Source organism: Silurus meridionalis, chromosome 15, assembly GCF_014805685.1.
Source record: "Silurus meridionalis isolate SWU-2019-XX chromosome 15, ASM1480568v1, whole genome shotgun sequence".
In the NCBI taxonomy this organism is placed as follows: domain Eukaryota; kingdom Metazoa; phylum Chordata; class Actinopteri; order Siluriformes; family Siluridae; genus Silurus; species Silurus meridionalis.
In genome coordinates, this window is record NC_060898.1 from 8,227,513 (window position 1) to 8,241,464 (window position 13,952).

General features: G+C 35.6%; 1 protein-coding gene across 2 annotated transcripts; it reads left to right on the plus strand.

Annotated features, from left to right (window-relative positions):
- The first annotated feature begins 184 nt into the window (after positions 1–184).
- wdr41 (WD repeat domain 41) lies at positions 185–13,468 on the plus strand. Of its 2 annotated transcripts, none has more exons than XM_046868495.1 (14): positions 185–386; positions 2,958–3,037; positions 3,937–4,055; positions 4,869–4,917; positions 5,291–5,419; positions 5,976–6,038; positions 6,251–6,362; positions 6,471–6,533; positions 8,815–8,916; positions 9,762–9,946; positions 10,087–10,208; positions 10,416–10,501; positions 10,869–11,005; positions 11,848–13,468. In XM_046868495.1, the coding sequence occupies exons 2-14, from the start codon at positions 2,990–2,992 to the stop codon at positions 11,986–11,988; spliced, it is 1,356 nt and encodes a 451-aa protein (XP_046724451.1). In that variant the 5' UTR covers positions 185–386; positions 2,958–2,989; the 3' UTR covers positions 11,989–13,468. The 2 variants fall into 2 exon arrangements, with proteins under 2 accessions (XP_046724451.1, XP_046724450.1); XM_046868494.1 differs by having other exon boundaries at positions 185–380.
- The last annotated feature ends 484 nt before the right edge of the window (positions 13,469–13,952 follow it).

Below are 13,952 nucleotides of genomic sequence, written 5' to 3' on the forward strand. Positions count from 1 at the left end.
AGCCCACAGCCCTCAATCAACTTTAATTTTTGGTCCTTTCATAAAATAGTCTGGGCACCTCTGCTTTACATGGTAAGAAAGCACAGGTAGTAGCCAGATACCCAGTAGCTACCTGCTGCACCACTGTGGTTATCAGCATAAAATAAAAATAAAAAAAAACATAACGGGCTTTTATTTTGAAAAACATGGCGACTATTGTGGCCAAATGCAGGAGAACCACAATGCTGAGAAATCCAGGAAATTTGGACTCGGTAGTTTTATTGCGCTCCTGTTGAGTCTGTCGTTTATTTCATTTTAAAACAGTGGTTGAATATGTGAGTGGATAACTGACTGATCTCCGGGTTCTATGAAACAGGCGCTGGATGACTACAGATTTAAAGGTGAAGGTGTGTGTATGTGTGTGTTTGTTCCTGGAGCTTGCAGTGTTCAAGTCTTCATAAAACAGTGCTGTAAACAGTGCCTTGATCCTACTGTATACTCTCTTTCATTCTTTATATATATATATATACACACACACACACACACACACACACAATTCCAGTAGCCATTCGTCTTTGGTCCTTGGATGTTTCTGGTGACTTATCGCGCATACTGAAAACATTAGTGGGATTATACACAGTGATCTTGCGATTAGAAATGTTAAAATTAAAACTAGGACCATGTTGTTTATAGACCAACTAACTCTCAGACCAGGAACTAACTTGCTGTCTACCTGATCGAATCATTTTAAAACGTATGAAATAATTGTGTGCAATAAATTATGATGGAACACAATTAATTTAGTTATTGGTGTCATACGCAAGCTTCTCTGTTCCTGGGTTTTGGCATTGCTCGAATTGAGGGGGGATCTGCGACCCCCCATAAGGCATTAGGGTATTTATAGATCATATTTATATTTATAGATTATTTTAGTAAAAAATATTTAAATTACACAACAACTTGGGACCCCCATAAGACTTGAATCAATGGCAAGAACTTCTTGGCATTCTTCTGCTGATTGGTTCACCACTGCAGGTAGGACACCGAGAAGGAGCTAGAGAAATCAACACATGGTTTATTAAACATCTGGAGGTGAAATTCATACATTAGACACAGCGGATTAAATACTGCATCTCGCACAGACTGTTCTTTCCCGTTATTCCAAATCACTGTTCTCGTGGTATTATCTCCAGATCTTATTTAAAGTTGCAATACATAGTTTATAACTTTACTTTTTATTTCCCTTTATTCAGTAAGCAACGTGCTTTAATATTAACATAGACATACACACTTACCAGACAATGCATGTGCAATACGCACTAATAACTGCACACTAATAACTTCTGGTTACCATAGCAACGAATCATCCCGAGGATGATTCTGACGTTTTTGATTTGCTTCAACCCTCACCAAACACAAGATAAACATAATCCACGTTGTATGACCAAATCCAGACTATGATAAATCTTTACTGCTCCTCTCGTGTAGACGCACTCGGTCTCAACTAGATAATAATACACGTGTGGATACCGTAAACTTTTAATGTTCTCAATGTCTGATTTAAGGGCTCAGGTAGTTCCACTTTATCATCTATTTTCAGCTTTAATAAATATTTAACTGTTAAACTAAACTTGAAAAGTATGTGTTAGTTATTTTGTTTTGCTTTGAAAATGGTGCCAACGGAAATGCTTTAGGACCAGACATTCAGTAGCTTTTTGTTTTGATGACAGCTTTGCATTCTTGGCATTAATGCAGTCAGCATCATGAAAAGTCACCTGGAATGGTTTTCCAACAGTCTTGAGTTCCCAAAGGTGTTGAGTGCCACTACAACTACTGTACAAATCCATATTGTGGCAAGAAACGCTCAGTAAAGCAAAGAGAAAAGACAGTCCATCATAACTTCAAGAAATTAAGATCTGTTAAGCTAAAAAATTTTAAGAACTTTTGACTCTTAAGGCCAAAGGTTTTCACTGATTTAATGTCTATTCCTTGTGTTTTTGCCGCATTTGGACTATGCAGGCCTGGCTCACACTGTTCCCCTATACAGTGCATGCTTAAATATGTCTGCCACTTGAACTCTGGGAAGCATTTATGTAATTGGGCAGTATCTGAGGCTGGTAATTCTAATAAACGTATTCTCTGCAGCAGAGGTAGCTCTTGGTCTTCCTTTCTTGGAAGGGTCCTCATGAGAGCCTGTTTTATTTATAGGGTTTTGGAAACTGCACTTTGGTATACATATAAAGTTCTTGATATTTTTTTATTTAATTGAGTATCTTCATTTCTTGAGGTAATGATGGACTGTATTTTCTCTTTACTTAACTGAGTGTTTCTTGCCACAATATGGATTTGTACAGTAGTCGTAAAAGTAACAATAAGACTCTGCAATCACTCTTTTTTCTACACACAACTGGTTGTCTAAAGCACATTAAAAAAAATAAAAGGAATTTCACAAATGAACTCTTGACAAGAGACCTGTGAATTGAAAACTATTCCAAGAGACTTGTGAATCTGATGAGAGAATGGCATGAAGGTAGCTACTTGGACAATCTAAAATATAAAACATTCTGGATTCTGCATAATTCCTTATGTGTTCTTTCAAATTTTGGATGTCTTCAGTATTAATGTATAATGTTGACGATTATAAAAATAAAGAAAAAAATAAAGAGAACCTCTACTACCAGAGCTCCCTAATATCAGATTGATCCAGGGAATTCAAGGTTGTCTTGGATTTGTTACCTTATGAGTTATTTTATGTAATTATATATATATTTGTATAATTATACTTAATGTTTGCCTATAAAACACTATGAAATATGAGAAGAATTCCTTTTAATGGGGATAAAACATAATGGCACGTCCTCTAATCTGACCAAAAGTCTTTTCTGGAGTGTAGTGTGAGAATGAAAGGACTGTATTGAGCATTACCTGTTTAAATAAAAGGCATTTAAGTACAAAATCAAATATTTCTCTCATTTCAGAACCTGGTCTATTTCTATAAAAGCAGTGTGTGATGCTTCGCTGGATTCTTGGTACTCGCGGCTCACATGGCTCCGCTGAGGTAATAATGACAGTGTAACTATATGGAATTAAGAAGTACATGGGTTTGAGAGAGAGGAGCGAAAACAAGCAGTCTTATTGAGATTTTTTTATTTAATATTTCTACACATGTAGAGTCACAGGCCCTGCTCACTTATGCAAATCTCCAGTCAGCCAATTGTATTTCAGCAGCTCACTGAATAAAATCATGCAAAAACAGGTTAAGAGCTGTAATTAATGTACACTATACATATCAAAATAGGGCAAAAATTTGTTCTGTTACTTTGAACGTTGCAAAGATGTGCCACAAAGACTGCTTTGAGTATTTCAGACCCTGCTGATCTCTTGTGATTTTCCCACACCTACATCTGTAGCGTTTAAGGAGAAGAATCTGGAAAACAACAGTCAGAGGAAATTTGGAGGAATTGTTTAAGCTGACTGGCAGTCCTCAGTAACCCGAATAACATCTAAGACCAAATTGAGGTCCATTCCTCAATTTAATAATTAATTTCTCTCTTCTGATTCACATTTATGTGTGTTGAATCTTAATTGTCTGGCACATAATGTGAATGTGACCTGGTTTCATAAGTCGTTTATTTATTTTTCTTCTAAGCATTTGAAACTGATTCAGGGTGGCGCTTACTGCTGTATTGATATTCTCTAATAAATAATATTAAGTAGGTTAGGGAAAGTGAAAATTGTGAAGATCTTTCATTTTATGCTCAGTTTATAATAATACAAAAAGACTTGGGCTCAATTGAGTTCAGTTTTACAGTGATCTTGCCTCTATGGGAAGCTTAATGAGATAAAATCCCACCTAATTCAGACCACTTTAAAATGATGATGTATATAACATAAGTTTGATATAATGGTGGTGGCGTGAATCCTGATTAAAGCTGGATTGCACTTTGTGTGATACAGAACCGCTGTGCTGCCCTTTGTATTGGAGAAGAACAGCCCAAAAATTGTTACACCGAACTGCAGGTGCTCAGAGGCCATTATGACATTGTTCGATTTCTGGTGCAAATTGATGAATTCAGGTAAGCAATCATTTCCATCTCCTCGTCTCTCTATAAACTCAGCTGATCCTGACTATGTCCGCTGAACTTGAACTTCACTATGTGTAAGATTTGTTGACACCTGAACATCTCATCCCCACGGGAGTTTTCCCCAAACTGTTTCTATCAAAGTTGGAAGTACACCGTTTTATAGGATGACTGTTTATGATGTAGCATTAATGATATTGTAATAGAAAAATAAGGGGTCAAAATACTACAGCAAGACAATGCCCCTATTTAAGGTCTGAAACAATATGATTTGCCCAGTTGTGGAAGAACTCCAGGGGCCTTCACAGACTTGTAATCTCAACCCTATTAAACCTGTTGGATGAATTGGAGCAACAACTGCCCACTAGGCCTCCTTACCCACTATCAGTTTCTAACCTCACTAATGGTTAAATTGTGCATAATGCTCACAGATCAAGTGGAGGTTATTATAACAGCAAAAGGGACTAAATCCGGAATGGAATGTTCAGCAAGCGCATATGGGTACAATGGTGATGTCAATACATCTTTAATTATAAAGTGTATATGTGTTTTGAGAACTTAATCTTTGTGTTTATGTGTCTGTATGAGCCTGCTAATAGCCACTGCACTTCATATTACACCAATTGTCTCAGATACAAAATATAGTAGATACAAAATCTAGCTACAACATTGTTCTATGTGTATTTGTGTGTGTGTGCGCCTGTGTGTGTCTGTGCATACTCTTACTGATGATATTGGCTGGGGACATGACATTTGGCATATACGTGTTGAAAACAGACCTTTGCTTTGTTTCTGTTTGTGTTTCAGATTTGCATCAGCAGGGGATGATGGAATGGTGCTTGTGTGGAATGTTGAGGTGGGACACCTTTACCTGTATATATGAGATTTTAAGCTTGCCACCTTTTAAATTAGACCCCAGAGACATTAATTCAAAGATGATTCAATGATGCAAATTATGCAAGTGGTCAAATTGGCTAAAGTTTTTTACCTCAGGATCGTTTTAAAAGATAACTGCAAGACATATTACCTAAAGATGACAATAGTTGCATAACTAGTTATTGTGATATTTGCAAAAAAGCAATTTGTAACTTTTAGAAATAGAAGTAATGTATTTTTTTGATGATGAGCAAATAAAAATGTTCACAAACTTCTTTTCCAAATTCCAAAATGCAAGAAGAGGAAAAATAAAATGCTGTGTGTGTGTCTGTCTGTGTTTAATTGTGTTACAGACTGGAGAGCGGCTGGTAGAATTACGAGCTCATACTCAACAGATCACCACATTGACGGCGTACACGTTTACCAGCACAGAAAAATCCCTCACAGTTCTTATAACAGCTTCCTCGGACCGCATGATGTGTGTATCCTTATATGGATATGTGCATATATATACACACACACACACACCTCCAAGGGCTGTCAACTGTTTAAAATGTTTAATTGTGATTAATCGGATGATTGTAATGAGATTGTCTTGTGATTAATCACAACTTAATCACACATTTTTATTCAATTACCTTAAATTAATACTTTTTTAGTTTTAAAGTTTTAAATACTCTGATAATAAGTAAAAAAAAAAAAAAAAGGTTGGCTGATTTAAAAAGATTTTTCAGTGGAGTTTATTATTATTTTAGGAATTATCTAAGCAAAGAAAGGATGTCGTGAATAAATATGTTGTATTAAATGTTTTAATTTCACATTTTTTATATTTATTATTTATATATTTTTTTAAAAATGGTCAAACAAAAATGTGTGGTGCATTAATTGCTTGTTAATAAAATTAGTGCAGTTGAAATGAATTTGCATTAATGCTTTAATAACGTGTTAATTTTGACAGCCCTAATATATACACACCCTCATTTATTTCTGTATTATCTGGCATTGGAGTGTATTGTACGCTCCTTAACACTGATGTAGCTGTGGGATGCTGACACAGGGCACAGACTGCACTCTGTGTCCAATCTACAGTCTTCTGTTAAGGTACACTGTTTTGATCTATACAAAGTTTAACTAGTTTCTAAATCATCTAACTGTATTCCAAATGTCAGGAGGATTTTGGTCATGCGTTAGGTATGGTTTTGTTTTAAATATGAACAGGAGAATGCTTTAACCATAATAAAATAGGATTTGTTTAAAAAAAAAAAATTTAATACATTTTTTTTTAAATTGCATGTTGGTTCTCTTTTCAACAGTGTGTGTTGGTGTTGGATCTTCTGGATGTGTTTTTATCTGGAGGCAATGAACTGTGTGTGTGGAATAGAGACTTTCAACTACAGTGTAAGACTGTGCATTACAGAGACTTAGGTATGTGCGCACACACACACACACACACACACACACACACACACACACACGCTGTTGTAGAAAATGAATTGCACTTGTTCCTGATGGTTCGTTTGTTTCTTTATAAAGGCATCACTGCCTTGGTGGATTTGCCCAAATGCTGTGTTGCTGCTGCCATTGACAAAGAGATTGGTAAGACGCATTACAATGAGTTTACTTTTTTTTTAATCTAGCATATACGAAAAGTGTTTCTTTTGACACTTAATTTGTGAAAGGAGCAGTGTGTAAGGTTTGAACACTCAATACCCCTCATGATGGTGCTGCACTCTAAATCTGCTTCAACAATTGCAGTGCCTGTCAAAAACTTTGGAAGCCAAAGTTTGTTGTATATAAACAAAAGGAACATGCATGTGTTTCTCAAAAACAATGAATGACTAGGTATGAATGACATGCATATTCCTTTTGTTTATATGCAACAAACTTTGGTAATTTAATAATCTAAAGATTTACCAGACAAATTGATTAATGTACAGACTACATGTACAATGTAAATATACAACTTTGTCAATGTAAAATCCTCCTTAGCATGAATAAGAGCTTTACACACTCCTGGCATCCAGATAAATGGTTTTTCCATTCAGCTGAAATAATTTGTCGTGCCTCTTGTAAAACGTTCCAATAAAATTTTTCACTAGTTGGAAATTTCTTTCTGACCATGCGATTTAGTTAATCCCAGAGCAGTTCAATAGGATTCAGGTCCACTGACTGGCAGCTCACTCAATCCTTGAGAGCAAACACTCCAGCTGAATGTTTGCTCTCTAAATAATGTTTAAAATGTTTGGACATACGCTTCGGCACATCTTGTTGTATGATAAAATTGATTCAATTAGCTGCAGTCCAGACCTAATTGCATGCCATGGAAGTATGGTATGATATCCATGTTGGTTCAGTATTCCTGTCACCTGGAATTAGTCTCCAATTAGTTCTTCACTGCTCCAAAACAACCCCAAACCATTAAGCTTCCACCTTCATGTCTGATTGTGGGTGTGAGGCAGTCTGCTTACAATCTTCTCTCCTGTTCTCTATCTTACATAAGCTTTTCTATTAGAGCCAAACATTGGACTCATTTGTTCAAGACCAATCTGCGTCATTTACTGTACAAATCTTGTGGTTTTTGCCTTTTAACTAGTTTGTTGCATATAAACAAAAGGAACATATGTCTCAAAAACTATAAAAGACTAGATGTTTCTAAACTATTGACAGGCACTGAATGTGCAATAATTTATTTGTTGGAATTAATTTTTAATTTTAGTCAATTAGTCAATAAAAATGATTGATTAAATCTGAAGTTTATTCCGGAAGTAATAAAAAATTAATGATTTAAATAAGTTTGATGCTTTGAAATATTACTTTGTGCAATGTGAAATTAACAGGACTGGCTAAAGAAATGAATATGTTTACTGTCAAAGCGCATAATAGTTTTTTCTATATATATGTTTGTGATTAATTACAAATCACTGTGTGCCTTCATGCAGACAACCACATTAATAGTTTTCAAACACCAAATCAAATTGTGTTATACACTCATAAAGAAGTTTATTAGAAATATTATACTAAGAATGGGTAGGGCCTTCCGCTCTCAAAACAGCCTCAGTTCTTCATGGCATAGATTCAACAAGATGTTGGAAATACTCTACCTTGAGGTTTTGGTCCATATCAACATGATTGCCTCATGCAGGTGCTGCAGATATTTCGGGTGCATTTTAGGATATACAGATATGCATTTTAAGCAGGTCTTATTGACATATAGCAGGTTGGGTCCATGGATTTAGTTTAGTTAAATAGATTCTAGAGACTGACCCATTACCCAATAGCTGCTAGCCTGCATCTGCATTTTAAGCACTGTACTGCATGGAGAACTGCATCAATTAGTAGTTGTGTATTTGTTCCTTATCAAATACTCAATGTGTTTGATAACTGACAAAAAAACCGCTATGGTTTTATTAAATATTTATATAAATAATTTAGTGACTGTACATAACACTAAATATATTTCTTCTCTGATAGAAATGTCTTGTCAAATGCATATTTGATCATAAAACCATAAAGTGTATTCATACATTCCTGACTGACATTGCTGTTCAGTTATTAAAGACTCATTGTGTATTTTATGAGAAACAACTACTAAAATCTTAAAATGCAGATGCAGGCTAGCAGCTATTGGGTAATGACTGTTGTATGGTTATTGGTGTCAGAACACTAATGAACATTTTTTGTCTCTAGGATATATATATATATATATATATATATATATATATATATATATATATATATATATATATATATATATATATATATATAGGTACATTACAAATATTGTTAATGTTTTTATAATGTTATAATGTTTTTTCTTTTGAATGCTTTTATTCTACTAGGTTGATCTGTTGACCAATAATTTAATCTTTTATTTTAGTAATCTTTAAGCTAAATTTGTCTGAACCTGAAAAGTCGATTGTGGCCATTCAACATCTGACTGACCACCAAGACACGATCCGGACACTCATCAGAGTCAACGGTGAGCCAATAAACATGCATTCATGCCACTAGACACCACATTCATCTTTTATGAGACAGAGTAGTAAGCATGAAATTATATTTTGGTTTATGCGTATTAATACTTTGCTGTAAAATTACAAGCCATTAAACATCTATTTTCCGGATTCACTTTAAATATAAAATTTATAAAGGTTTGTGGACACCTGACCATAGGATCTGTGTATGTGGGTTTTTTTTTTTTTTTTTTTTCTTTTTTTTGTTAAAAACATCCCACTTTACATTTAGTCCCCATTGGCTATTATAATAACATCCACTCTTCTGGGGAAATGTTTCACAAGGTTTTAGAGTGATCTTTTGGATCTTTTGGATACTTTGTGATCCCTGTGCACAGGGATCACAAAGGTGTCACAAAGTCAGGTACTGATGTAGGTTGAGGAGGTCTGGGGTGCAGTCAGCGTTCTGAATCATCCCAAAGTTGTTCATTATGGCTAGAGCTCTATAGCAGGCCATGCAAGATCTTCCATTCCAACCATTATGAACCATATCCTGCTTTGCACACAGGTTTTGGTTTTCTAGTTTAATTGAAGGGAAAATATAATGCTACTACATCCAAAGGCAACCTATCCTATACCAACGTTTGTGATAACAGTTTGAGAAATAACCTATGTGACTAAACCTAAATGACTGGAAATGTCAGGTGTCTCAATACTTTAAAATTAGACAAATGATAACATGTGGTCTTCATAGAAATGAAAGCATCTATGAGATGGAAAGTTTATTGCATTCATTCACCTAATTTGGAAACGTAAATATTTTATAGTTAAAGTTTTTGCTGTAACCGTTTCTTTTTTTCTGGGTTGCTAGATGACTTATTTGCTAGTGGCTCTCACATCGGAGAGGTCATTCTCTGGGATACCCTAGACTGGACAATCCAGGCTTATGAGCGGATTTTGTGGGAGGAACCAGATCGAGAGAGCCAATCAGAGATTAGAATGGGTCAGCAGAAACAGAGTGAAGCATCCATCCAGCACCTGTACTCAGATGGAGAGGTGGGGCTTTATTCCACTGGTGACTGGATTATATTTGAGATTTTTAAAAACTGGTCAGCATATCTTTCTTACTGTCTCTTTTTCTTTTTCCTTCTTTTTCTCTCTCTCTCTCTCTCTTTCTCCCTCTCTGTCGCACATAGCGTGTAGTTGCAGCAGTGGGCAGTGGGTTGTTTGTGTATAACACAAGGATGAAAACAGTAGTGGCGTATAGGAAGTTTGCTCACGACTCTGATGTCCTATACACCACGCTGCTGCACAATGGGTACAAATTTATAATTGTTTTATTTTTTATTTTTCAAATGACCACTTAGTTAAAACTTTCACTAAGAAAACCCTTATAAAAAAAAAAACCTGAATTATGATTCTCTTTTCCACCGATTTATATTCCAAGTGAAATGGGAGAAAAAGGAAATATAAAAATTCCATTCTGAGAAACACCAGTTGTGAGCTTGTGTGTGTTCTCTTTTAGACAGGTGATGTCCTGTTCTGAGGATGGTAGTGTCAGGATCTGGGAGCTACAAGAGCTTCCACTACCTGCAGAGCCTGCCTCCTCAGGTGAGACTGACACATCTACATGATACAGTTTGTGAAGCTAAAACTATCTCATGCACATTACCCTGTGTATAGGGTTACTTTTGTGCAATAAATGGCTAAACTCTATCTGATGACTCCAACTCCCTGACCAGAGTTCTGCAGCGGTGAATTACATGATCACTAGTTTCAGTAGGGCAATCACCAACACTATGAAAGTTGCTCATTCCCGAATTAAAACCTGCAATCAAAATGAAAAGTTGTTAAAGCATTATTCACCTTTTTACTTCTCATGCTTCCCTCTCTCTCCATCTCTCTCTCTCACTCACTCACTCACTCACTCACTCACTCACTCACTCACTCACTCACTCACTCACTCACTCTCTATCAGGGTTTTTCAGCTTGTTTGGCACCATCGGGAGATCCAGTAAACAGGGTAGTGTTCCATCTAAGAAGCTTCTGGAAGTTTCTGGTCTGTGCTCGCTCGAGTTGGTTGGTGACCTGATTGGTCACTCTGGAGCCGTACAGGTACACAATACACTCTCAATCCTGAAGAGCACAAGACTTAAAGGTCAAACAATTATCGACTGTCAATCTTTTAATCTTTAATACACAGATTCATGACACATGCGTTTTATAAGATACTCGGACCAGCAAACATACTTCAATTTCAATTCAATTCAATTTATTTTTATTTGTATAGCGCTTTTAACAATGAACATTGTCTCAAAGCAGCTTTACACAGATTATGTGGTGATTAAAAGTACATATGTTCTTTGTAAGTAAGTTTCTCCCTGATGAGCAACTGTGGCAAGGAAAAACCCCCCGAGATGGCATAAGGAAGAAACCTTGAGAGGAACCAGACTCAAAAGGGAACCCATCCTCATCTGGGTTGCACCGAATGTCCACTTGAAGCATACCACTGTCAAAGTCAGCCATAGCCTAAAATTTTGATTTTGAATAGCTTTCACCTAGATGCATGTAAAATGTCATGTTGCGATGATTGTGGTCAATATTGCGATATGACCATTCGATTGGTTATCAAGGTAATTGCACACAGATAATGCTGAAATGTATATCAGCCTGCCTAAATAATATCCCCCTAAATACAAAAGCTGTCCATGCTGATAGAATTAAATGTAGCATTTTACCCATACAATATTACTTGTGAAACAGGACGGTACTGTCCCGATTGGGGAGACTTCAGCCAGGGGGGTCGGAATTAGGCACAACACCCTCATGCAATTAATCGTGCAGCACTACCTATAAATAAAGAGTAATGGTTTACAGAGAAAGGAAAAAACACTATTTTTTGTTACTTTGCTTAAAATGGCTGACAAGACATTTGCTGCTGCATCTCTATATTACAGATGTTTCTGAGTTTTGGCAAGAAGGGAGTTGTCACTTGCTCAGCTGATCACCTGCTCATCGTGTGGAAAGACGGAGAAAGAGAATCCCATCTGCGCAGTCAGGCTCTGTTCCAGAAGCTGGAGGAGAAAGGAGGTCTCTGAATATTCTCATCCCTCAGTCTTGCTTTTAATGCATGCACATGGTATCAGTCGTGCGAGGTATGGAACTGGATGCCGGGCTTTTAGTATGCAACCTGCAAAGGAAACTGAAATCTGCTTTTATTTTTATTTTTATTTTCTTTTAAGAAAATACAAGTCATTCAGAGAAAGGGTGAGAGATAGAGAGTGATAAAACACTTGCTATAAAAAAAGGTTAAGCATTAGTACAATTCAACTAAGCATTAATTCAACTCTACAATCATCATCTCTGAATTTCTCTACTGTTTATTGTTGTTGTTTTCATCCTGCCTTTTATGTGAAAATAACTGTGACAAAGAGTAGGTATAGCTGTTACTCTTAGTGTGCATGCTTCAATTGTATTGAAAATTGTTTAAACAATAAGGCTGTTCTTAGCTGTTCTTAGGTTGTTCTTAGCATTTCTGACAAATCATGTTGTATGAATGTTTTTATTTGATAATTTATTCAATGCTTCGTAAATGAATCATGTCATAGTGATCCTTTGTGGCGCTTTATATTTTATGATTTTTTTTTTTTTTTACTTTGGTTTACTTTTTTACTTTTCAAACAAGATGTTTAATCACAAGTTTTATTAAAGGACAATATAAATGGCAAGAAAAGGAAGCTTTGTTTTGAAAGAGTCATGGGGGAAAAAGTTTTTCTTTAAATGTAATGGTTTTTATATTTCTAAATTATATATAAAAAATGTATCTCTGTGATGTGTTATAGCCAGCTACGTTTGAAAGAACATTTGGTGTCGTTATCTGGGCTCTTGAATGTTGCATACGTTAATCAGCAAAATTTTAAGTTTTCTCTGGGTTGTCTAATTTCCTCCCACATCAAACCAGTAGGTGGATTTGCTACACTAATTACATCATAGGTGTGAAGGGGTGTGTGAATAGTGTGTAAATAAGTGATTAATATTTATCCTGGGGTAGGCTCTGGATCCTCCACAATCCTGACCAGGATAGTCTCCCTAATCCCCTTGGTAATATGTAAGTTGTATTAGATAAAAAAAAAAAAAAAAAGATGGCCCACGTCACTTTTTGGTATAGTTCACTAAAAGACAAGGTGATGGAGGACAACCCCATGCTTTTAACTTTCTGAGCACAGAAAATAGAGCGCAAGCTAGCTAAAAAAATATCTCTGGCTGTAAGGATTAGGGCTGGACCCTAGTGAAAGTTTACTAGTTCTCTATTTAACTTTTGTTAGCTGTCTATAACACAAATTACAATTATGTGATTGCCAGTGTAATTCACAGCAAAGCTTTTTTAATTTCACAAACTCTTTCAGTATTTGTTTTGATCTTTTTTTTGTTTTGATTGTTTTTTTTTTTGTTTGTTTGTTTTCATTTTTAAATTTTGCATTCTTTGGTGGAATTAAATCCATTATTGCGGGAGTGACTTTTTCTTTGCAAACAATGAATGAAGAAAATGCAGTGAAATAAACCATTCATTATTCCTGACAGTGTATTTAGTATTTGTGTGTTTTATAACAAAACATCTAAGCTGCTTGGTGGAATGTCACAGTTTTTGCCTCCTAATATTATCAAGGCTGCTTTTTTATTACGATTAAAATAACAATGCCTTATGCACATTAATGCAGCTATGCATGCTGTCTGTTTCATGCTTTTGAAAACAAATATTCCATAGACAAAAGTAGTAGCATTTAAGTAGGAATGACACAGTGGCCTTGTGTCCTCAATTGGAAAGCAAGTTCAGCCAATCATGAGTTATTTATTATGCCTGGAATCCAATCAGGATACAGAAAAAAAGTTGTGCAAGTGTAGGAGATTTTTTTTCTTTCAGGATTAAATAAATAAAAAAAGACCATGTTCAATACTTTTCCTTCATAATTGCCTTGGTCTGGACAGGTACATTGTGGTTTAAATTGGGCAACTAGTTTGTATATATTTTGGAAATAAAACCAAAAATATTTGCTTGCAAGTT

Excerpts from the sequence above, each read along its gene's own strand:
- wdr41 (XM_046868495.1), top strand. The coding sequence starts at position 2,990 with ATGCTTCGCTGGATTCTTGGTACTCGCGGCTCACATGGCTCCGCTGAG. Across the intron at positions 4,918-5,290 it reads TGCTTGTGTGGAATGTTGAG|ACTGGAGAGCGGCTGGTAGA; the intron begins GTGGGACACCTT and ends ATTGTGTTACAG. Across the intron at positions 8,917-9,761 it reads GACACTCATCAGAGTCAACG|ATGACTTATTTGCTAGTGGC; the intron begins GTGAGCCAATAA and ends CTGGGTTGCTAG.